The sequence below is a fragment of the Centroberyx gerrardi genome, chromosome 14 (assembly GCF_048128805.1).
Source record: "Centroberyx gerrardi isolate f3 chromosome 14, fCenGer3.hap1.cur.20231027, whole genome shotgun sequence".
Lineage (NCBI taxonomy): Eukaryota > Metazoa > Chordata > Actinopteri > Beryciformes > Berycidae > Centroberyx > Centroberyx gerrardi.
In genome coordinates this window covers 23,315,214-23,341,123 of record NC_136010.1, presented here as the reverse complement: position 1 = coordinate 23,341,123, position 25,910 = coordinate 23,315,214, and the positions used below count along the sequence as shown (strand labels likewise).

The 25,910-nt window shown below is 41.9% G+C and overlaps 1 protein-coding gene across 3 annotated transcripts; it reads left to right on the top strand.

The window, feature by feature from the left end:
- The first annotated feature begins 1,733 nt into the window (after nucleotides 1–1,733).
- LOC139933455 (sodium-dependent lysophosphatidylcholine symporter 1) lies at nucleotides 1,734–24,695 on the top strand. Of its 3 annotated transcripts, none has more exons than XM_071927540.2 (14): nucleotides 1,734–1,858; nucleotides 2,256–2,375; nucleotides 2,513–2,637; nucleotides 3,089–3,221; nucleotides 6,208–6,286; nucleotides 11,674–11,849; nucleotides 12,508–12,598; nucleotides 18,270–18,391; nucleotides 18,566–18,649; nucleotides 19,955–20,038; nucleotides 20,153–20,265; nucleotides 23,430–23,573; nucleotides 23,858–23,895; nucleotides 24,353–24,695. In XM_071927540.2, coding segments are annotated over exons 1-14 (1,374 nt in total). In that variant the 5' UTR covers nucleotides 1,734–1,795; the 3' UTR covers nucleotides 24,355–24,695. The 3 variants fall into 3 exon arrangements, with proteins under 3 accessions (XP_071783641.2, XP_071783640.2, XP_078144470.1); XM_071927539.2 differs by having other exon boundaries at nucleotides 23,719–23,895; XM_078288344.1 differs by lacking the exon at nucleotides 18,566–18,649 and having other exon boundaries at nucleotides 23,719–23,895.
- Nucleotides 24,696–25,910: the final 1,215 nt, after the last annotated feature.

Sequence of the window (25,910 nt, the reverse complement as noted above, 5' to 3'; positions counted from 1 at the left end):
GTTTCAAGTATAAGAATTCTGTTTCTACTACATGATTATAAGAAGGGTGGACAAAGCTCATTGCTTCGCTCTTTGTCTCACACACTCGTTGGGTGAGCATTGCGCCTTGCTTGCAAGCAATAAAGATAACAGAAGGACAACTTCTCATCTCCAAGTCTCTTTATTACAGAAAACTTCCACCACAGCATCCTATCTGGTTTCTCTGTTATGTTGTGAATAAATCCTAAATAGACTTTATAGATCTCTGCTGATGTCTATGTGCCTTACATAACAGCACACTTAGTGACCAACTGACTTCACTCATATGCTGCTCGCCTCTCAGAAGCCTGGGGCCACTTTTCTTAACTGCTTTTCAATTTTCCAATAAAGAGCAAACAAAAACATTTGTGTGGTTCCTGTAACTCGTTTTCGTTATTTGAAGTCAGTGTTGTAAACCATAATGCGGCAGCACACCTCCTACAACCACAATTATTTGAGCAGCACTTACAGATAATTTGATGGGTCATGAAGAAAATATGGAAACCAAGAGATAAAATATCTTTCTGCTTGCTGCTGCATTTTATCTTCCCATTTGTTGAGGATGGAAGAAAACATTTGTCTGTCTGTATGCCACTTTTCCTCTCCCTCTCCCTCTCTCTCTGCCTTCTAGTCTGTCTTTTTGCAGTTGGTTACTTGTCTAGCTGTGTTTCTGTAGGTCTATGCTCACAGACGTGGTGGATAACTTCAAGGTGAAGAACCCCAGCAGTAAAAACCTGGAGCCTGTCTTCTACTCCTGCTTTGTCTTCTTCAATAAGTTTGTAGGAGGGCTGTCTGTTGGATTATCCACCTTGGTGCTGCAGTGAGTTACCTGGAGAGGGCATACACAACTTCCCAAAGGTATTTAATTGTATTCACCCAGTGTCCCAGGTGTAAATAAGTCCCTATTATTATTATTATCATTATTCTGCAAATAAAAAGATGGGTAAACTGGGCTTGCCCTTTACTGCATGCCTGTGCCTAGAATAGAATAGAATCCCAATGCCATAGACCTCCTCTATGCATCCTGTTGGCAGAAGGAAAACATGGAGCCTATGTGTTTGGAAGTAAAAGAAATGCATCATGTTTGGTTAGTAAAATATTTTTTAAATCATTGTTTCCATGTGAAAGGTCGGTCATTTGTCATAGCAAAATTTGACTGCAAGGCGGTCTTGCCTTCAAAATAAAAGCATGAATGTTGTCATTCCTGGAAATAAGAACAATCAAGGGTGTACAGAATAACAAACATCGTGCAAAGAAAAAATATACAAAGAACGTCTCAAACACCAAACTTATACCAGACCAGTTGGGAGGGTGAAAACTATCTTAAGACAGTCTAGTTTTTATTTCAGTGGCACAACTCTTAAATGCTACGAATTAGAGCGCCAGTGGGTTCAAGTCGATCCGAAAATGCAACCATTGAAACATTGCTTTGCTTGACAGAGCTATCAAAAATACACAAAGAAATTCAGCATTCACCAAACCTATACCAGACAACTTGGAAGAGTCTTATGACAGTCTATTTCAACCTATTTCAGAGCCAAAATTGTTAAAGCCTACAACTTTGTAGCTACGTTTTTATAAAGTTGTTATTACCAGTGCAAGTTTGAAACACGTTCGTCAATAAGGGTGGGTTTTATTTTGAAGGTTATACCTGGATGCATGGAAGCAGGCTATTATCTGGAGGGTGCTGCCTGGAAATCATTTTCCCCACACCAATACGGTCCCGTGGATGTGCGCGCATAAAGTTGTTCAGTTCTAGCTGTAATAAAACAGCAGAATGGCGGACGGTACGAGCGAAGGAAGAGAAGTGTTGGATCCGCTCCAAGGATCTTCTGATACAGTAAGTGTCCGGTAACAAAGCTGGAACTTAACGGATATCTTTTAGCTTCTTTTGGTTCTTTAGCTGCGGCTGTGCTGAACTAAATTGCGATTCCAACTTGATTAAGACTTGCACAATAGCCTAGCTTTTTTTTTTTTTTTTCCAGTAACATTAACTTCAGAGGCTTTTTGTGTGGTTATTGTAGTATTGAAGAGATTCCCTAACGAAAAATCACCACAATTCCTATGTAGGACTTGGATTTATGGACTGTCTGTGGCACTCAATAGTGAGTTTTTAGTGGTTTTTGTATGTCAAATAGGGACACATAATTTGAAAATGACCCTTACGAAAACAAAAATGGTCATTTTAGAGGGATTACCATTTCTCTATAAATTAAGGTCATACTCTGTTGTTGCAGAAAAGCCCAGGTATCCCACTGGTGAGGAAGATCAGCTATGCAATAGGTGGCATGCCTTACCAGTTGACTCAGTCTGTGAAGGGATTGTTCATGCAGATTTTCCTGCTGGATGTGGTCCAGGTTAGTGTCAGTTGGTGAGGTGACATGCTGGTTGGCAGCAATGTAAGTTATGCATGAAATTGTCAAATTAGGAACATTTGAGAAATTTAACATTACTCAAATTACCACTCTATTCTATTCTATTCTATTCTGCCCAGATGGATGCTTTCTATGCCTCTCTGATCTTGTTCCTGGGTCGAGCTTGGGATGCTATAACGGACCCTATCATTGGATACTTGGTCAGCAAGAGTAGGAGGACACGCATCGGTAAACTCATCCCTTGGTGAGTGACTGAACTGGGTGTTTGTTTTATGGCTCCGCTCATGTACTCTTGGGTTGCTCAATATAAACTTGACTCTTTCTCTTTCTGTATCTCTTTCATTTATCTATTTATGTCAGTCTGCCTCTTATAATCTTATCTTGCCACCTCTGTCTCACCCTCCATCGATTATGGCTCCACTCATGAACTCTTGATTGCTCAATATAAAAACTGGTCTCTTTCTCTCTCTGTCTCTTTCATTCATCTATTTATGCCAGTCTGCCTATTATAATCTTATCTTGCCACCTCTGTCTCACCCTCCATCGATTATGGCTCCACTCATGAACTCTTGATTGCTCAATATAAAAACTGGTCTCTTTCTCTCTCTGTCTCTTTCATTCATCTATTTATGCCAGTCTGCCTATTATCATCTTATCTTGTCACCTCTGTCTCACCCTTTGTTTCACCCCTTCAGGATTGTATTTTCTCTGCCATTTGGCATTGTCTCCTACATCATGATGTGGTTCACACCTCAGGACTCCATGTCTCCAGCATTCAGCTTCTCCTGGTTCTTCATCTGGACCTGCCTCTTCGACCTATTTCTGACTGTAAGTCGTCACTGCTGTACTCATTCCATTTTGCATCATAGATTAATAATGAAATCTTGGAAGAGCCACTGATGTGTAGGTAGACCCCAACCCATATGGTGCTCAGCGCTCAGCACTTGAAGCACGTTTGTAGCTGACTTCAGTGTTGCTTATAAAAAACCTTAACCTTTTGTTTCCTAATGTGCAGTTTTTGTGTACTGTGAGGGTGCTGTGTGTTTCCAGCGTGTTTGTTCAGTTCAAAGACTAAGTCAACAATGACAACAACAACTTTTAAACTGGATAAAATCATAGTTTAGCAGTTAATTCTGTTGCAGGGTTGTTTTAGATTTTATTTTATAGATTTTATTTAATCCTGTTGCGACAAAACTTTGAACTCTAATTGAAAATTTGATCAGGGATTAATTTGAAAGGAATGCATCAACTTTTAACTTTTTAATAAAGGTGAAAAAAATAATCTTAAAGGTCCCATATTTTACAGTTTCCACTTTTATTTTATGTCTTGAGGTCCATTAAAAACAGGTTGTGTGGTGCCATCATGTACCAAAAACATCTCAATCCATTTTTACATTTTCCAGCATCTCTCTGAGCCTTACCAAGAACAGACTGCTTCTGTTGCTGTGTCTTTAAGGCTCATTAATATTAACAACCCTCTGTTCTGATTGGCTAACTGTTTCAAGAGTGAAACGTGAGACACCGCGGCCTCGGCAGCTACAGGTATGGAAAAATCTCTGGTAAACAATGGTGACTGCTTTGAAAAAAACACTTTGTTAGTCTATTATTTCTTACAAAAATGATAATGAGCGAACCTTTGTGACGCCACAAAGTTACGGAAGTCCAAACGGCTCGTTTAGAGGGCCGGTTTCCTAATATGGATTGTGTGGATTTAGTTGGTGACCGTGCGTTTTGATACTTTCACCATGTTTAGATAGCACAAAGTTTTCCACCGTTTCCTCCGTTTTCCACAATATGGTACCTTTAAAAAAAATAAAAATAAACAACTTTAAAGGAACAATCAGTAATATTTTACTGGCTTGTTGTACAAAATGACCATAATATATCAGAGGGAGTTCGGAAGTGTTGTTGATCAATGCCAGTCACTCCACTGTTACCTCAATGGCTGCTGAGATTTCAAGCTTAAACAAGCAGTCCGGTCTGTACTCTCTGTTTCGGTGGAACTGCATCACACCCCAGACATTTCAATATACGCCCAAGCTAGGCCAACTGAATCACCCCTCTTGTGTTCGGAACTTCTCTCAGTTTCATTTGCGCAACCATGGAAGAAGGTACAGCGAACAAACGATTGGCTTTACAAGCCACCTCTGCAACAAAGTCAAAAAGCCTCATATTCTATATCCAAAAAGGCAAATGACAAAGCCCACTCCAAAACCGGAGTGAACAGCTGCAGCATTTCAAAGGTGAAGGTAGTTTAGGACTCTGAAAAACTTCCAACATCGATCCATCGGCCTTAACATTTATTGGACAGGTAAGCAACCTATGATGTAGCTAACGTTAGCCACACAAGCTAGCTAGCATTTCTTGTTGGTGCAACATAGCAAACGTTAGCTTGCCACAGCTTCGCTGCACATAAATAAATATCTGTCAATATGTCAATATGCTCACAAACAACCTGTTGCTAGTAAGCGGCTAAACGGTATTGGGTAAAGTTGGTTAGCGTTAGCTATGCTTGAGCTGCTAGACCTCTGGGTTAGCCAATAACGTGCTGCCTGAGGAAGAGCGCCACGCTTGAAATGCGTTGCATCTGAGTAGCTGCTAAACCAAGCCAATGTTTGTGCTTGTATTTGTTAGCACTATTTATAGCAAATAAAGTTCTTGTTCTGTGCATTATATGGTTTCCCACCTTTTCTATTTGAAGTTAGCCAATAACATAGCATCACTAGCGATTGATTCCATCTTTTACTTGACTTGCTGTATAGTATTTCTGTAACTGTGGGAGTTATAATAGTTTGCAATGGGATATGTTACCTCTTCACTTGACATTTTTGAACTGTAATGCTAATTTGCCAGGTGGTGTCTGTTGTGAAAACGCCTGTTCGTACTTCGTGTCAAAGTCACGCCACCATTGCTCGCAGGGACGGGAGGGGTGAGAGAGGTTGGGGCAGAGCTGGGGACTTTGGCTAAGACTTGTGGAGGAGGATGAGGACACGTTTGCCAATGTTGTTGTAGTTCCTATAGTTGCCATTAGATGTTACTCAGTAACACGTTATAGTAATGTAATTACTTTTTTCAGTAACGAGTCGTGTAAGGGATTACAATTTCAAATTCAGTAATTGCATTACAGTTACTAATCCCAGAAACGCTCCGGTATTGCATTAGTTAAACCTGAACTCCCTTCAACCTTTTCTTTTCTCTCCTTTTCGAAGTTTTTTATTTGCAAAATCCCTGTTTCTTTTTTTCCTCATATTTATCTTAAGGACATGCGCGGGCAGGTTTACGTCGGCTACTAGCTAAAAAAGCAAAACAAAAGATGAAGGGTGAGGGTGAGACACATACTTTCAGCAGCTGGAAGTATTCCCATTACTTTGAATTTCTCTCAGTCAAGGATTGTAAACTTTGTGTGGCAGCAAAACGCTTTCCACAGCGAAAAACACAACACCCAAAGCATCTAATACGGCAACACACCAATATGTGAAACTCAGGGAAAAACAGGCCACCACTGCCAACGACGAATGCACTCCGAGTAAACAACAGAAGCTGGATTTCAGAGCAGGACACGCTGGTGGACAGCTACTCAGGAGAACAAGCACAGATCCTGTACAGACCCATGGCGCGTGTGTTCAATTCTATGTACTGAAGCACTGCGACACGGTTCAATTACCTAGTTCCATAACGTTACTTAAATACCACAAGATAATAACGCCACCTACCGTTAAAGTTTGTAGGGCAGCAGAAGACGTGTTACACAGGCGAGTTTGGAGCAAATTGTGGAATGTTAAGTTTCCAGCCTAAATTTCCTTCTCTCATGTAGTGCCACCATGTTCCCTACTCATCACTCAACATGTTCCTGGGCGGAGACCAGAATGCCAGAGACTCAGCCACCGGATACAGTAAGACAACAAAATCAAAAAACAGCAACAAAAAACATTTGAGGCTTTGCAGTTGCATCACAATTCCATAGAGGTCCACTGGAGAATTGGCTGTGCACAAAAAATGGCAAAGTCATTGTTGCCAACTAAGGACAAATCTAAGTACTTTTTTGGACCATGAGGAACAATTTGTTGATTCCCAAAGCATTTGGCGACAAATGGCTGATGCTGATGCCCGTAAATTTGCGCTACTTGCTTGTCTTATCCAAAGAAGTCTGATGACCACAGTGCTTCCTATACACAGCGTATGGGAAATCTCCCTGTCCACAAATAGTGGCTAAATGTGACACCTAGGCTAGAAAAAGAGATGCATGAAAAAGATAATTGTGGTGTGGATCTAGGTCAGTGGTTCTCAACCTTTTTTGGGCCAGCGCCCCCCTATCCATTATCCAGGTCCCTTACCGCCCCCATCAAATAAAATGTAGGCTAATATATTATATATTAATGTTGATTATTATCCTGTTTATTATTATGATTATTCTTATTATGATTATTCTTATTATGATTATTTATATGATTTATTATATTTATATTAGGCCTATATATTTATTATTTATTTATATTCTTATTATATTATTATTATTATTATTAGTATGATTATAACAGATTTGATTTAACTGGACAGTTGGAATATCATTATCATTAGTTTCCCAGGGAGCAAAAAAGCCATGTGAATAGAAATTATATTTATGAGTGTTAAACAAATGCAATGGTTAGAAATTTGACATTCAAACTTTAATTAGGTATCACAAACAGCAGCCAATCAGAAATGCCAAACAAGAAGCATTCTTATTAATTGCTCCAACGGAAAACAAGAGCAGCCTACCAAGGAAAAAGTCTGAGGCTACTGGAAAAAAGCAGAAGGATTTATCTTAACTTTCAAAGGAAATAAGCTAAATTGCTTTGAAAGTTAGTGTGAGCCCTGCGCTTGGTGGTTCTCTGCCAGTTTCTTCACTGCGGGTTGCAGAGAAGTTAGTTTCAGCCGTAGTGCGCCTGAGGCCATCAAGTCCAAGTGATTGTGGTACTTGGACTGCATGTGGAGGACTGGCTGAATCCCTGCTCAACTAGATATGTTGTTGGGAAAGCAAGAAGAAGCAGCCTGGTCTTCTCCCAGAGAGCCGGGTAACGCTGGGCATATTTGACCCACATGCTGCCCCAGCCAGAGGTGCGGAAAGTAGCCTGGGCCTCGTCGTTGCACTGGATGTCGACAAGATGCTCCTGGATAGCGGGCTCGCATTCGGTCACGTCCGCCTGAAAGGGTTGCACCACCCAGACGGGAACATCGAGGTTCAGGAGGTCCCTGAAGCGGATCTCCATGTCGGCCTTAACCATCCTCAGGTGGTCGGTGTAAATGAGGAGGTGGCCTATATTTTCAGACAAGTCAATATAATAAACATTACAACATAATGTATTCATAGAAATAAACTATATTAATTATAATAATAGTGGGCCTATTATATCTATTTAGCATTGTTTCTGAAAAATAGTAGATCACCTTGGTCAACTGCGGGAAATGAGCAAACTGCCTCCTGCCTATGCTCTGCCTGTACAGATCCAGCCTGGAGGTGAGACTGTGAATGACCGCCTTGCACTGGACCAGAGTAACACCATTTCCTTGGAGCTTTAGCGTGACTTCGTTCATCTTTTCAAAAAAGTCTGCGAGGTACATGATGTCGCAGCGGCTGGATGACACCTTTTCCCCGAGAGCTGCATCAACCTCCTCCAGGAATTCCACGATGCTGTCAAACAGCTCACAAAAACGAGCAAGGCAGTTTCCTTTTGAGAGCCAGCGGACATAAGTATGGAGAAGAAGACGATCAAATGTCTAATCGTTTTCCTGACACAGCCGTCGGAACAGTCTGTCATTCAGGGCATGGGCTTTTATTTTGTTTATTGCCTTGACTGCAACATTGAGAGACTTGTGGAGAGGTGGACTTTTAGATTTGGCCACAAGGTTGTGGCGGTGCAGGACACAGTGGACTGTGAGGATATGCGGGACCTGCTCCTTCAGCAGAGCGGTGAAGCCACGGTACCTGCCAACCATGGAGGGGGCACCATCAGTGGCGCATGCGAGGATGTTGGTGATTGGGATTGACTTCTCCTGTAGATACGCATAAAGCACATTAAAAATGGTCTGGCCCTTGGTGTCTGTTTCCAGATATTTGGAAAACAAAAATTCCTCAGCCATCTCCTGACTGTTGGAGGCCTTATAGCGGACATAGGCCATCAGCAGAGCGTTGTTGTCAGAGGTGGTTGTCTCATCCAGCTGAAGGCTGAATGGAGAGTCCCGCAGGATGGCACACAGCTGCTCCTCTGTATCGGCGCCCATTTCATTTATCCTGCGTGCCACGGTGTCATTGCTGAGTGGGATGGATTTCAGCACCTGTGTGGGATCGCGCTCCATCACGGTAGAGATGACCTCTTTGATGGCAGGGAGCACCAACTTCTCTCTGATTGTGAACGGCTGTCCACATTTGGCTATCAGCAGGGAGATGTTATATGACGCTACTAGCCCACTATCATTCTGGCTGGTCTTCCTAGCGAAGAGACTGCTGATGGTGCTCCTACCATGCTTCTCTTTGAGGGCCTGGAGGAAGGGACGCTCCTTGTCTACCTTGTCCGGGTGGATCTTCGTAAGGTGCTCCTTGAGACGTGAGGGTTTCATGGCCTCATTTGAAAACACATTGGAAGTTGTGCATTGGTGGGAGAAGGTATGAATCCATAGCTAAGGTATTCAATAGAATACTGGCGGCATTTTTTCTTGTTCTGTGCCATTTTGCTGATATGTTGCTCGCGGTTTTCCAATGTGCAAAAAGGAAAAAAAAAGGAAAAAGAAAAAAAAAACAGTCACATATGTCACATAGCCTATGTCACATATGCAGCATGTAACTTTTTGGCATTAAATAGGGCAGAATTAATTTAGCAGATTTTTGAATGGAGTTTGGTCTGACATTGTTTTGTGCTATTCCAGGCAAATTAAACCTGGTAAATGTCCCATGTTTTGGGAGTTCACATTTCCTTTTATTCATAGACTTATTAAAGATGTTTAATGAAGACTTTAAAGTTCACGACTAGACGAAACCGTTTTATAACGCTGCAGAGAAAAGTTGCAGCGGTGTAAACTCCCCCGTCTCAGCTGGAATCACGCCGGCTGATGGCGTTGCTGTGACTCAACTTGTCAGGTGGCAGGTGTCTGGTTTTAGAATATTGTTTTTGAAAATTGTTTATTTATGTTTATTATGATTGTATAGTTTGTGTTAATATGCTTTGGCAACGTTATATTGTATGCAGTCATGCCAATAAAGTCACTTGAATTGAATAGTGTTATAGTGCGTGTCTGGATGCTAGACGCTAAGTTGCTTTCACGGGAAGTCGGAATATCCCTCTTGTAAATTTGTAACCACGCCGATAACACGGCGTTATCCTCGGGAGAAATGAATGCTTTCAAGAGGAAGAAACTCTTAATTTCCTCCACGGGGAATACCAAGGAAGACCGTCCATTTTGTTGAGTTGACACAGTAAACGCCATGTTGGTGAATTTTATAGATGATACTCTGACGTCCCGTTCCCATGAAGGCAGCATGAAGCTGCGCTACAGAAAGCTGACAGAAACACTGAAGTAAAGAGTATGGATACACCGTCTCGTCTAGTCTCATTGGTGTAAACTGGCAGGTTTTAGAATGTTGCAGACTACATTCTTTTGCAAGTAGTTGCAAGTTTCAACTCGTCTCGTCATGAATCTTTGGTGTAAACTCGCCTTAAACAAACGCCCCCCAAGAACACCTCAACGCCCCCCTTTCAAAAATATTGCTTATACAGTAATTTTATAAGTAAAAGTGAATAGTCTGAGAAGGTAGATTTGTTTCCCTGTGATACGGAAAACTCCTAGCTCCTAGGCCATGGCATAGAATAATTTTCCCCCTCAATTCCTTGGCTCAAGACAAATCCACAGCACATACTGGTTTTCATGTCTGCATGCTAATTTTCTGTCATCTAGAATTTTATGCAAAACCTGTTTTTCCTATTAAGTGAATCAAATCTCCATTAAATTTTGCGACTAGGCGACGTCACTTGCGTGTCCGTTCACTGTGCATTAATCGTCGTGAGATGATACGCTTCGTCAGTTGGCCTCTAGAGGGCGTCTTTTACTATGAGATGTAGTGTTTCCCTTATAGAGGCACAAAATCAAAAGTTGATCAGTGTATATAAATGGATCTAAATCGATCTCTAATGCCATGTCATGTTTGTCATTCCACTGGGCAGTGGAATGCTGAGGGAACTGTTTTTGTTGGCGGAGACGAATAAAAGACAAAAATCATCTGTTGTCTCAAATTACCATTACTTGACGAATAGCTTTGTTTATACAACTGTTGTATAAAAGCAATATCACACTTGAGGTCGTGCTGTTGTACTGAATATCAGCACAGCTGTGATTATCTTCGCCACTCTGCCGCTGATATTCAGTACAACAGCACTCCCTCTTGTGTGATATTGCTTAAATATACAGTATATTATTGTTTTAACATCTGTATATTGTAATATGTTATTTGTTTGTATTTTATTTTTTACTCCAGCAAATATTCTGTGCTGCAGGATTAAAGGTGTAGAATTTTTTCTGCTAGTATTTGAAAGAGATTCACAGCCACTAAGAGCTGAAAACCTCCACTATGGCCGCCTGAAGGTGTGTCACGTAATCTGACATTTTGGAACATGTTGGAACAACTTCTATGGTTTGTGCTTCAGTACTTTTTACTGTTTTACTGGAGCATTTTTTTAGATGAATACTAAATACTAAAATGTAAGGGATATAACATTAGTTGCACTTGAATAAAACATTTCAGTGCTCCTTTTACATCTGCCATTTCCTTTCCTGCACTAGTTACATGATGTAGTTTTATGGATGATGGTACATGTGGCCCACTTGCCACATGTACATTACCTGTTCCTCAGTCTGCTGTCCATGGTATTAGTATGTGTTTATGTGCCTGTGTAGTAGTTTCATCAGTGGAGAATTTGGCAGGTTGTTGGTGTGTCTTTAGATGAGAAGTGGGCTTCCTTGGCCATTTGAGGTGTAATGGAAGACTGGGTTATCCGAGGGTGAGACCATCATCTAACATAAAAGGTTGTGTACTGTGAGAAAACCACTTCCTTAAGCATAAAAAAGAACATCTAAAATAAAGGGAAAGTTACTGGTGGTGTTATTTACGAAATGATGATGAAAACAACAGAAGATAGTTTCATTGTTACTATTTCTTGGAAGTATTTCAATGTCTGAGACATCTGCAAGTATCTCATTTCCACATCTTTCTTTCCCTCTGTTTCTTCTTGTTCTCTGTTTTTCCATCTAGGAATGGGGATGGAGGTGTTTGCGACGCTGGCGGGTGCAGTCATTCAGAGTCAGATACTGGGGGTGTACCACTCCAAGAAAACACGGGTCTGCAGTCAACTCAACTACAGTGATACTTCCTCCATAAACCTCTCTTATCCTGCCCTCCATAACCTCACCTCATCCCTCACTGACACAGTTAGGTTGCAGCAGATTACTTTTGTATTATATGCCACATATTATACTCCTTTTATCTTGCCTTTTGTGTCTTTCTCTTCTCTTCTGTGCTTTTCTAGCTTCCATTTTCTCTCATCTCTGACAGGGCCACTGGCCTGTGCTGAGGCAGTAAGTGATCCATGCATCACTTCTCTCCAAAGACTCCAGTCACAATATTTGCTATTAACAAATTAAGCTGTGGTGTGTTTCACTGTGTATCTCTCACTGTAATTGGCTGTGTTTACATCCATTGAGTAACCCTGTTAGGTTAGATTAGGTTAGGTCAAGGTTACTTGTGTAACCAGGTTAAGAAGGGAATTTTCTGTGTATGGAAACGTAGCCAGTGTGTTCCACTGGGAAAAATTAGGTTATCATCAAAATAAAATAAACATATTTACTAACTAACCAACTGCGATCAGCAGAATGTAATGATATTTAACATACATATATCATGACATATGACATAAGTTGAAGAGAAGTAAATTAGAGGAGCCCCGTCTGTAATATCTTTAGCTTTATTTCTTGTTCCTGCAATGTGCCTACAAGATAAATATTTTTGAAATTTGACATCTCATCTCATTGTCTTTATGTAATTATTAATTATTGTCTATCAGTAATCAACTCTGTCTGTTGGTCTCAGAGGAGGGCCTATACAGTGGCTGCTCTGGTCCTGGCCTCCCTCTACTTCCTCTGCTGTCTGGTGCTCTTCCTGGGAGTCAAGGAGCAACTGGGTGAGTTACTGAAGCCCTTAGTGATTTAAGGCTTCTAATTGGTTCTGGCTCTGAGTTAGATGACATGCAATTGGATAATTGTACCAGGAAGTGTTTTTATCCAGCAAAGATTAGTGACTGTGACACATAAACTCTGGACCATAGCAACAAAGCTCTGACAGGTTTTGTTAAAGGACCATGTAGTCCATTTACTACACTGCACGCATACCTACATTACTACTGACCATTTTTCAAAGCATACCATACTTTTTTTTTTGAATATTTCATATTCAATATTCATACTCAATACTCAACATTCAGGCGATAAACCGACCTTAAAATTCTCTTCTGTTCCAGCTAACATTCATGCCCACATTTAGCAGTCATGGAGGTTTGAATTTAGTATGTGAAAAAATATTTTCTTCTCAATACTATTTTCTGGTGGAGAAGTAGCCTACATTCTGTTGTGTGGGTTTCAGAGTGATGGTGCATTCAAGTACTATTGATAAATCGGAAAAACAATTTTTCCACTTGATAATTAGCCAGACTATCATAACATTCTTAAAGCAAGAAGACGCCAAATCCACATCATCTTTTTCATGGTGCCTATGTTTCCATTTCGTTTGTCTGCTGGGTTTGATTTTCTGACCAAATAGCGTGTGAATGCAATGCCGACTTTAATGATGTCAGAGCTTCCCACCAGCATGTCAACATACCAGAAGACATGTAGATGGGCAATGTGAGCATTCAACTAAATTACTACACACCGATACAGTAACTTAAACCCAGGCAGGATGTTCAATGTGATGGATTACCTATCTCAAGCAAGTTTCAAGTCTCTGATTTTCGTGCCGTAACAAAATGAATTGAAATGAATGGCTGTCTGGGAGGTAAGAAAAACACATTCAAACATCTAAAAAAAGCGTATGCTGCTGCCATTTCATCCTGCCACGAAGGCTATGGAGAGAGATCGGTTTTCGCGCATCCCTTGGTGAAGCGCTTTTTAAAGGGAGTCAGATGACAGAACCTGAAATGTACTACACACGGGACACACGTCTCAAATGGGAGCCATCTTGTTTATTCTTGCGCAATCCTGTGTACAGAGCTACGGGTGCTGAGTAGGGACAGAACAGACTACAGCTACGGAAGGCGAAGCACTATATGAACTAGCGCGATTAAACACAATAATATGTTACAGAACCTGTCGTGCGCGCTCTAACTCCACAGTGGGATTTACCCTTTGTGCTGCGCTTTCTGGGGAGTTCCCCTTTCGAGCCGATAGCCCAAATCTCTCTCAAGATGCTATCCCTAAAAACAGCGCTCCTCCTAGCCCTGACGTCGGCTAAGAGAGTGAGTGACCTATGCACGCTGTCGGTCTCGCCGTCTTGCCTTTCTATTAGAGAGGACGGGAGCGCAGCAACTTTACAGCCAAATCCCTCATTCACACCTAAAGTCCTAACAAACTCCTTTCGGTCGAGAATTATTCCCTCGAGGGGTTCTTCCTCCCGCCTCACAGAAATGAGGCAGAGGAAGCGTCTCACCGACTCTGCCCAGTGCGCGCTTTGTCTCAATATGTTTTGCACACAGCAAACATCAGCCAGACACAGCAGCTGTTCATTCGTTACAGAGGGCATTCACAAGGCTCAGCTCTGTCAAAACAGCGTCTGTTGCACTGGCTGTGTGATGCCATCACACAAGCCTACAGTGCAGCGGAGTCGAGCCTCCGCAGGGTGTCCGGGCGCACTCCACGAGAGCCTTATCCTCCTCCACAGCCCTCCTCAGAGGGATGGCGGTGGCAGACATCTGCGCAGCTGCATCTTGGGTTTCTCCGTGCCCTTTCATCCGTTTCTATCTGTGCAATGTGTCTAAGTCCTCCCTGACTCATTCGGTTTTGAATGTGTTAGTCGGCAGATGACACGTTGTCAGATCTTCTAATCTCATCATCACGGATTAGTGGGCTCTGTGGGGGATCATTACGGTACGTAATCAACGTCCCTCATTCTGCAGTGGTAGTGCTATGTGGAGGGAGTATACTATCACTCGCCTTTTTTCACACAAGGCTGACATGGTGTTAACCATGGCACAGCCGGTGCCTCCCTGCCTTATTACGCTTCGCATTATGGAGTTGTGAACTGGTGTATGTTATCTGCTTGTGGTCCTTGGTGTCACAGTAGGCATTGACTACATCAGCTTCGCCCTTAACCCAATAGCGACAGCTCTTAGAGGGCGAAGCCTATACGAAATAGAACGTTAGTTATGTATCATAACTCCAGATTTTATGAGTATAGACGTAGCCCTCTAAGACTTAGGCCCCCTGCTCCAATACTGGAAAATACTGGCTTTTGGTAGAGTTGTTCCGATACCGATACCAGTATCGGAAATGCCTCCGATACAGCCTAAAATGCTGGATCGGGTATCGGCGAGTACGCGAGTCCATGCACCGATCCGATATCACGTCATTTATTAGCCCCGAAAAAAATAAACTTTAAAGTAGTTTCACCCGGATAAAATGGCCGTTTTCCCGGAAATCAATTCTTCTTCGCCGCTCTAAAACAGTAGCCTACACAGCAAGTTGCGCTGTGCTGCCACTGGCAACTAACGTTACTGTTTTAGAGCGGCAATTATGTCACGGCAAACACAACCCTGGGAACATACTGTTATTGTTCAGGATTTTAACATTCGTGTCTGGGGCTTCCAGGGCTTGGTCGCCCGTGCATGTGATTCCCGGAGATGAGCGTTCGGCTGCCAGGCTAAAGGTAAGGTATGTAGGCTTACCTGTTGCCTCGCAGCCCCGGCACTGATCCGGTGCTCATCACTCGCCAGCTCGCTCTCCGTGGTTCAACACCGTTTGGCTTCGGTGCTCACTTGACAGTTCATTTGTAGACATGTAACACGCGGACAATACTTGAAAACAAAACTCCGTTAGGAGAGGGGAAAACTTGACGGACCCTCCGTCTCCGTCACGACACTCAAAATTGCCTTTCGAAAAACCTGAACCCCACACCTGTTCGGAGTCTCCCCCTTTCAGACTTCCACCGGCTCCGTGATTAAGTAAGCCCACCCCCTTAGCCTGACAGCCATGCAGGACAGCCAATAGGGAGATGGTGTGCCGTGAAATTTCCTCCCCCCATAAACAAAAAACAAACAAACTTGACACTAGACTGATCCTTATTTACAAGGTTTTTTTTTTCTTTCTCGTTTTCAAAAAACTTTATCACTTTTCCTATTTTCCATGTAAAATACTTACTAAGCCCACTCAAAGCTAAAGGAGAAAATTCCTCACAAGGGTCTACAATCCATCATGTAGGCTAACCCTAAAATTCTCTTCCTAATTAGAATTCTCTTCCTAATTAGAACAGGATTACACAACTTCATCCACCATTTCTAAGCAACTCTCTTCAACCTCTTGACAAGGAATCGGCTACACTATTGTTCTTGCCTGCAATGTGCTTGACCTCAAGGTTATAACGCACTGGTATCGGATCGGTACTCGGTATCGGCCGATACGCAAGTTCAGGTATTGGAATCGGTATCGGGAAGGAAAAAATGGTATCGGAACATCTCTAGCTTTTGGGAGCAGAGCTCAGGTCCAGACGGTGTATATCCTGTGGATGAGGACCTGAGTGAGGCCACTGTACAGTGCAGTGGCGGGAAAGAAAATCTTCACGACTGCGCATGCGCGCGGGGATCAACCCAATAGCGACAGCTCTTAGAGGGCGAAGCCTAAACTCATAGAATCTGGAGTTATGATACATAACTAACGTTCTCTGCTTCCTGCTGTGCTGCTACAGAGGATAAGTTTACCCACAGCTAACGCTGGATTGGACAAACATGTTGCAATGGTACAGTATGTTGCTGGAGATCGTTTCATTACATTTTGTATATGACTAAGATAGCCACCTTAGTTTGCTAGTTAGCTATTTATAGCTAGCCTAAAGCTAGCTAGCTGATATTTGCTAGCTAAGCTTGTGTACTGTTGTTGATATCTTAAACAGTTCTCTATTTAACCTTAGCAATTGTTATCACATTACTGCTTTGCTAATAGCTAAATAGTACCAAATGTAGCCAAATGTAGCCTCTGCTGAATCTGTGCTGTAACCTACTACAGACAGTGGCTAGTGTCAGTAGCTAAATACATAGGCTACTATCAGAACTTCAGTGTTTCAGCTTCTACTGTAATAGTTATCATGTATGTGCCTTTGCAAATTCAAGTAGAATATAAGTGTAATCATAACTAACTCTGGTGTGTGTGTGTGTGTGTGTGTGAGTGAGTGTGTCCATCCATCATGTGTCCTCCCTCAGCCACAGACCTCAACACTGTTGAATGAGGAGGTCAGAGCAGCATGATGCTCCACCAGGAGGAAACATCAACTCCACAAGATGCTTCAGTCGGCCCTATAACTCCCTATATTTCAACCACTGGTCCATTCTTACAGCGCAAAGATTTTACATAGTAGCCACAAATAAAACTGTATTGGCTGTGCACAACTTCTCTGAGGTCAGCCCTCACTGCCCTTGCTTTCTCGTACTTCATTTTGTGGTAGCAGTATCCCAAAATGTATACAGATACAACTACTGAATAAGCCTAACCCTAACAGATAATATATGGATACTATGGATCAATCCCTGTCTGTTCATCACGCACAACATTTTGGATGCCACTGAACCAATGTTTATTCATTATTGTGTAGTTGTCTATAGTACAGTATACAATATAATTGTCACACAATATCTTTAACTTTACTTATGAATTTTTATGAAACTTAGGAACATATGATGTATCTCATTGCTTCATGTGGGCATGGATGGCCTTACAATATGTACAATACGATATCTTGTATGCTGCTGATTGTTTATTGATAAAACTAAGATTTGTTTGTGACTGCACGAAGCATAAATGAAGCATAAATAAAAATGCCTGAAAAATCTTTTTCTGTCCTCATTTGTAGTAAAGATATTTTAATTCATTGAACAATATTTGACAAATAGGTAAAATAGTTGGTTGATACACCATATGAGGGTGTATCGATATGAAACCATATGAAACAATGATAAACACTATAGTGGTGTTTGGAGTACATGAGAAAAGGGATTAAATATACCATAGTGGTGTCTGGAGTGCCATAAAGTAAGCAATCAAAACACCATAGTGGTGTTAGGATTCCCTGACAGTCAGCTATTAAAACACCGTAGTGGTGTTTTCAGTCCATGAAAATAAGGCATCAAAACACTTAAGTGGTGTTTGGAGTTGAGGAAAATAAGCTCTCGAAACACCTTACCTTAGCTACTAGGTTTTAGAGTTCCAGGTTTTACAGACCTCGAAACCCTGTGAAGTCTCTAATCAGGGGTGTCTCCAATCCTTGAATAAAAGAGTTTGAATCTCTGAAATGTGTTTCAAAACACTTATCTCATTGGTGTATCCATGCTCCATATCAGGTTTGAAAACTGTGACCTGAGTGCTACAAAGCGCCATTTTGGGATCTCAAAACAGTCACAAGAGGGTGTTTTGTGACACTAAAAGTTGTCTTGATACGCCAGTGTAAACAGGGTTTTAACTCCCCTATAATGGTGGCAGCAGAGTTGCCACCACTTTTTGGGTTTCAAAACACTTTCTTCTAACAGTGTACACTACTAAAGAAGTTGGCCAGTGAGTTCAATGATCCCTCTTTCTTCTCCTTTGTCCCCTCTCCAGCTCCTCTTAGTACTCTGGGCAGGATCCAGCTGCCCTATCTGACTGGTGTGAAAATGGCGATGAGACACACTCCTTATGTCAGACTGATCTTTGGCTTTCTTTTCTCCTCACTCGCTTTTCAGGTAAGGGTTGCTATGTGTGTGGATAGGTGTTTGATTACTGAAATAAGTTTAATAATTCTCTTAACTTGCCTATAAACAGTTCTTTTGCCTTAAAGATAACCACTGCCTCGCCTCGCTTCGCCTCTCCTCTCCTCTCCTCTCCTCTCCTCTCGTCCTGTGACATCTTGTATGTAGATGGTACAGGGGAACATGGCCTTATTCTATACCTACGCTACAAACCTGGGGCCTTATTTCCAATACATTATTCTTGCGACGATGGTGAGTGGCACAATACACACTGATGACACCTCTGTAATGTGGTCACTATCCACACCTTTATACCAATCTATGTCTAATCATATTTTAGGCAAATGACTTTCTGCTGAACACATTAACAGTAAACAGGTCTGAACAACTGCAGACACGCACTGTACCTCACCACACTTCAGGAAGTTTGGGACATCCAGGAGTCTAGCAATCAGACTAATCGAGAGTACAGATGGGTGTTGCTGCCTGCTTGGCATTGCTGCCTGATGCACCTCCGACAGTACCTAAGGAGGGGCCAGCTGCAGGGTCATCAGCCGAGGTCCACAGCTCACAGATGTTTCGCTCCTTAACCCTTTGGAGAGGCGCTCCTTAAAATTTGCTGTTCTAATCACCCGGTGTCTGGTGGGTCTTAATTGGGAAAAATTCTCTGTCGCACAGAAAGTGATGCTTTTTAAGTTTCCCGTTTGTTTGGAATGAACAGAAGAAGAACTGGGAAGTAAGCATGAGCAGTGATAGCCACCATGACTGAACAGACAAAGAAAAGAGCGCCACCTACAGAAAATCAAACTTCATCAACAGAAAATCCAAGGAAAAAGACGTCACAATACTGCCCACACTGATCTCTGGGAAGTGCAGTGCGATAATACCACAGCAATGACCGCTTAGCACAAAAGATGTTGCCAAAATCTCGCCTTTTACCACCAATCGATCAATCAAACAAAAACCTTTCTTAAAATATTGCAAAGTTACTAGGTATAATCTACTACTACAATCTATGATCTAATTCCTTTCTGAAATACGCTATATCAATACTAGAATCATTACTGTAGAGACTCTATACACTATCAGAGTTTCAGGTGATCTCATTCTTGTCAGTAACTAGGGATGGGATGATATGTAATACGATTCGATACGCGATATGGGGTTCACGATTCAATACAACCACGATACGATGTAATAAAGAAAAGTTCAGTTACAACAAAGTCTGGCTGTGCAGAATTATGTTTATTTCTGAGCCACAAATCTTTCTAGCGATGACATTGGCTTGCTAGAACGTAAACAACAGTTTTAAAATGTCATTACAAAGTGTAAATAATATAATTTGGATGGAGAGCTTGTGAAATTGTGATGGTCAAGCTGTCTCACAGCAGACATACAGCAGAATAAAATTAAGCTAATATCACAATTCATTTTTCTGCCCCACGATACATATTGTCACATTTTTGTATTGAGATATATTAAGTTTCGATATATCGTCCCATCCCTATCAGTAACTCAAAGAGTCTGTCTTAATTGTCTCTCTCTCTTCTTGTTCAGACAGCAGCTACACTGTCTATCCCGTTGTGGCAGATTCTGCTGGGTAGGCTGGGGAAGAAGACCACACTCTACATTGGCCTCTCTGTGAGTTCAACTTCAACAAGAGGATGTTTACTATAAGCCGATATGCATCACAATATAGAGCAATAATAAAACTTTATTTGTAAAGTACTTTTACAGTTACAATCCATGTTTCAGATCTTTGCTCCAGTAGTGGCAGCCATTGTTTATATTGGCAACAGCCTTCCTATTTTCATCTTCATATCCATCATTGGAGGGTTCAGTCTGGCAGTGCTCTACCTGCTGCCCTGGTGAGTGTGTGTGTGTGTCCGTATATGATCAAAATTACTCCAAAATTCTAAAGAGCCAGTACCTGCAACGCCTACCTGGAGCATTTGCGCTACACTTGACTAACTGCCCTAAGATGCGATACCCATGCTATATATAAATTGGTATCTGTCCTCATATGGCACACTATACTACCTGCCTGTAGCGCATAAGAAAGCACATATGCTCATGTGTTTATGTATTGTTGGGAAATCTACACAGTGGTAAACCATGGCCAAATGCCCCAAGCCTCAAGTGAGTCCAAAGGTGAGGTAAAACAATCAAATAATATAGCAAACACAATGGCCTAACCAATAATTTGTTGAGAACATTGATGAGTAAATGAGCGAGTAAACCAGACCTGGGACATGTGCAAAGCAACAGGGAAGGTATATAACTCACTTAGTAAAATATATAGGCTATATATCATCAGTGCAGGGAAAACGCACAACAAGCTGCACCCACTTCCATCAACGTTGTCAACGATGATGCATCAAATGATGACACAGGCTTGCTAAAAGAAAACAACACCCCAAATAATTTTTGACACACACAGCATGGTGCTGAAGGAGAGTGCACATTCACACACACACACACACACACACACACACACACACACACGCATCTTGTTTGTGACTCATGTGACTCACCAAATGAGACTGTAACCAAAGTTCTCTCATGACCAGACAGGTAAGGAGTTGCAGCAGAGGGGTACTCGCAGTCATTCTCTTATTCTGGAGAAAGTGGCCAAGCAGTATGAAAGCAACTGTCGGGAAAATGCAGCACATAAAAGCTATAGCAGCCTATCCAGCAGTGTGCTCATTGTGTTTGTTCAAAACCAGTTTTGTATTGTTTGATCCCCATAATAATTATGAAAACAGATTCATACATTTGTTAGGCTGTATTTTGTGCCAATCTGACATAAAATAGGCCAATTCATTTGTAATTATAGGACCTTTGAACCCAGCCACAGGCAATAGCATCGGTACATTTTGTTGTGATTGTTGAAGGCAAAAAATTGTTATTTAGTTGCAATGAATAGCCTTTCTTTTGAAGAGAAGCATCCACTTTTTAATTCCCACGTTTGTCCACTTGAGGGATCTGTTCACCAAACAGTGTGTTCCATTGCATTACAATTGGCTAATAACTTAAAGCTGCACGAGGTGACTTTACACGTCGGCAGCTCCAGGTGGCAGTGAGAGGTGACTGTTTGAAAACTGTTTGAACTTCAATACCCAGAAATCATGTAACATGTTTACCAACCAGGCTGGTCTGTGATGCTTTATACCAAAGCATAGCAAAGGCACAAGAGAGACAGAAGATCTAAAGTTGGTGAGTCCAGCTTTCCCTGGACAATGTGCTCGCTCACTGCTGTTTAGGAGACAGTTTTGTATGTTGCTCTGAAGTTTCGATTTGTCACTTTCTGTGGGCAGAAGAGTTTTCCCGCCGGTGACCATACCCAACTCTAGATTGTAATTTGGGCAAATAGGGTGAATCTACAGCCTCTCAGTCAGAGGGGATGGGATGCCCTTCTCTAATGCATCCCCAGGCTGAACAATCTGTATATTTTTGTGTATTTTTACACATACTTTATACTTTGATTGCACACATGCAGACGTTAATACACAGATAACTATAAAAGTAGCCATATTCTCTAACATATAAACACATGAACGGGTACATAATAAATTTACTGTAGCATAGGTGCAGCACAGACATAATTTACACTCTAAGCCAAAGCTACCTGAATGCTAAATTTACACTACACCTAAATGAAAGACATTACGCCAACTTTACAGCTAAGCTACATGTGTCCAATGCCTGTGTCTCCACTGTAAGTCTATGTAAATGCATCATTTTCGAGGTTTGGTGAGATCTTGCAGGTGTTGGTCTGACGCTAGGTACACACTGCAGGTACTGGTTGTCTAGAATTTTGTTGGTATTGCACTGTTTTATCTGTGTGCCTGTGTGCATGCATGTATCTTTGTACATGCACATGTTTTTGTAAGCTTGCACACCATGTGTACACACATCCCTACATGTGCATGCAAGTATGTGTCACAGAATACTCTGATTTAGGCATTCGCTTTCATATCTTATGTTTCTACCTCCTACTCATCTATTCTCTCTATTATGATTGTAGCAAACTGTGGATAGACTTCATGGATCTCTGCTGATATTTGTTGGCTTTATTTGTTGTTAGTTGTTCTGTTGCAAGGCCAGGCCAACACATCACACTTGGTGACTGCCTGCCTTAGTTAGCATGCTGTGTCTTTTCTCAAGAAGCCAGGGGTCACTTGTCTTCACTGTGGTTTCCAGTAAGGAGAAAACGTCCTCTTTGTGTGGTTCTTCCTATATCTCATATTCTCATAATTGGTATTCAGTGTTGTAAACTACTGCATGATATGGCAATGCTATACTAACATGTATGCAGCCTGTACAGGCATCTGAGTGGCAGAGTTTCTTTGCAATGCAAATGACTAACAGATATGACAAAAAAAAACAAAAACAACACAACAGTATTGTGTGTGCTCAGAGATGTGGAACCAAGACTAATGACATAAAAAAAAATTGTTCCTGCCAAAATTTGGTTTCAGTATTCTGTGTTGTAACATTTATCCCCAGAGACTTGGCCATGCACACCCGCCCACACTCACACTCACACTCACACACGCACACTTACACTTACAGCCAATTATCCGTTCTTTGTATAATGACCTCAGCATAACACCCCCGACAACTATTGAGCAGTGATTCCAGATGGTTTGATGAGTCATGAAGAAAATTAGAAAATCAAAAGCTAAAATCTCGAAATCGTCAACTGCTCTCTCCGAGTTAGAGAAACCGAAATCCTTTCTGCTTACTGCTATATTATGTTGTCTTGTCTTGGAGAGGATGAAAGAGAACATCTGATGCAATTAAAGTGCTTTGGCACACATGATTTGTTTTTTTTATAAGTGATAACACCACATCCTGCCTGGGCTCCTTCCTTACTTTTCATATGTCCCCATATCTGTCTGTCTGCCTCCCTCTCTGTCTCCTTCCTGTCTGTTTCCCTGTCTGTCTGTATGCCTCTCCCTCTCTCTCTCTCTCTGCCTTCTAGTCTGTCTTTTTGCATTCGGTTACCTTTCTGTCTGTGTTTCTGCAGGTCTATGCTCCCAGACGTGGTGGATGACTTCAAGGTGAAGAACCCCAGCAGTAAAGACCTGGAGCCTGTCTTCTACTCCTGCTTCGTCTTCTTCAATAAGTTTGGAGGAGGGCTGTCTGTTGGATTATCCACCTTGGTGCTGCAGTGAGTTACACACACCTTTCCAAAAAAAGTACACAGGATACACAAAGTACATACAACCCAATCAGGCAATTGTATTCTGTGCAACTTGTGAAAAGTTTGTTTCTGTCAAACTGTTTGTCGTGTCTTTGCGCCTGCTCGCCCTCAGTTTTGTTGGGTATAAGCCAGGGGCTTGCAGACACCCGCCAGCAGTAATCACGGCCCTGCGGGTCCTGATGGCTCCTGTTCCCATCGTTCTGCTTTTCACTGGGATTCTGCTCTTCTGTTTGTACCCCATCAACGAGAAGAGACGCCAGCAGATACAGAGGGATTTGTACAAAGCAGTGTGAGTAGCCATTTTGCAAGTATTCTGCCTATTTATCCTGGTAAACGGAAGTTTAGATGGGGTTGAGTTCATTCTGTATTCATGTGGGTCTATTGTAGGCTACTATTTATGTAAATGTAGTGCTGTGTGGGCCTAAATAGACATAGACATAGAATAGACTAGACTAGACTAGAATAGAACTACTTATTCTACTTACTCATAAATAGTACCCATAAGTCACATGTTTTCTTGTGCCCAGGCTTTACTTAGCGTAGCCCTGATTGGAGCATTTGCTGTCCACAGTTGTTACACGCTTTTTAAAACTTTTCCTAACAATGCTTTATTTCCTGATATTTCATCATTCTGCCGGTGGATAATGTTAGACTGCGGACTATGATATATCCAATAATGGGTAATGTCATAGACAGGCTAAATAAGCAGTTGTTGTTGTTGTTGTTTTTGTTGTTGGTTTCCACAGGAAGGACGATGCTGGTGTTGCTATGGATACAGTTTCATCCTAGAGATGTGAGCAGAGACACACAGCATGGAGATGCTACTGAGTCTCTGATTGGACATTAGGACAGCTGGACAGTTTGAATCAGAGCTGTTCACTTAAATTAGCCGCATTTCTCAGTGCTTTTCTCTGAGACTGCTCCCCCTTCTCTATTTATATTTGTCTTGCTGTCTGCCTGCCCGCCTCGTTCTGTATGAGATGGGACTGCCGAGAATAAAGTGTAGTGTACTATAGTCTGTGTATCCCACTAGGCTTTTTTGTGCAGTCAAATTTGTTATATTTAAAATAAATATTTCATAAGCAAAAGTCTGAGAATTAATCAATGAGAGGAGTTGGTGGTGGTGTTTTTTTTTTTGTACTCATTGAAGTAGCACACCCCCACCCAACACATGCGCGCGCGCGCACACACACACGCACACACACACACACACACACACACAGCTTTGCGCACGATATCACATGGTACACGCTGCCTGCCAGCTGCGTCAAGCCAGTCACAGAAAGTTAGAGGAACGCCGGAAGTACGGCGATTTTGCCTTGACAATAAAAGCGTAAAATTTGTCAAAGTTGCTACCAGTAGATTTTGGAACTTGATGACTTCGGCGATGCCTTTGGTAGTGTTTTACCTCACTGTTGCAGACGACTTACCACTTGTTTCCCTCAGCAGACACAGAGGAGGTAATGTGAAACTGTTTTAATGAAAACTGAATGTTAGTCTCGCCCGGTGGTAGTTTCGTAAACCGTTGCAACTGCAGTGGCTAATCTATGTGTGACAAAAAATATCTTGCTGGTAAATATTAGTTACAACTATATTGAGCTAGCAAAGTAGGTATGGAATTTATTCAGTTTGCCCATTGCCCAATGGTTGTGAAAACAACCAGGAAACACACTCTCTCTCTCATTGAGTGATGCTCGTCTGCCTGGTGCTCGCAATGTGTGTTTGCAACTGCAGTGACTAAATTATGCGTGACAAAAAAAAAACTATTAATATTTTAGTTGAGCTAGCAAAGCAGTTTTGCGTAACGTTTGGAATTTATGAAGTTTGGGTAGTGCTAACAAAGTATTTTGGCAAACAGGCTAGTTACTGAAAGACAGCTAACCTACCGCAGCATAGCAAAAGGCTATAGTAGCGTAAATCTCAAAAACCTCAACAAGAGTTGAAGCTACTCACCTAGCTAGCCGCTGCGGACAGCATCTCTAGCCTAATGTCTACAAATCAGTAGTAATTCAGAGCACGGCCGTATTAACCATATGGGCAACTGGGCGAGTGCCCATGGGCACCAAGACTCCCCGGGCACCAAGCAACCAATGTTTTAAAATTTTTTTTTTTTTTTTAAATAAATTGTATTGCAATAATACAGTAGGCCTACATAAGTTTGGGACAACAGTGACCAAAAAATCACTCAAGTTAACTTCTTGTCCCACAATGTGTCTCGCCGTTTTGTCCTCTTCAGCGCCCACGGGCCGCATTGATCCTCCCGATCCATGCCGAAAACGCCGTTCGCCGGGCACCCGGTGACGC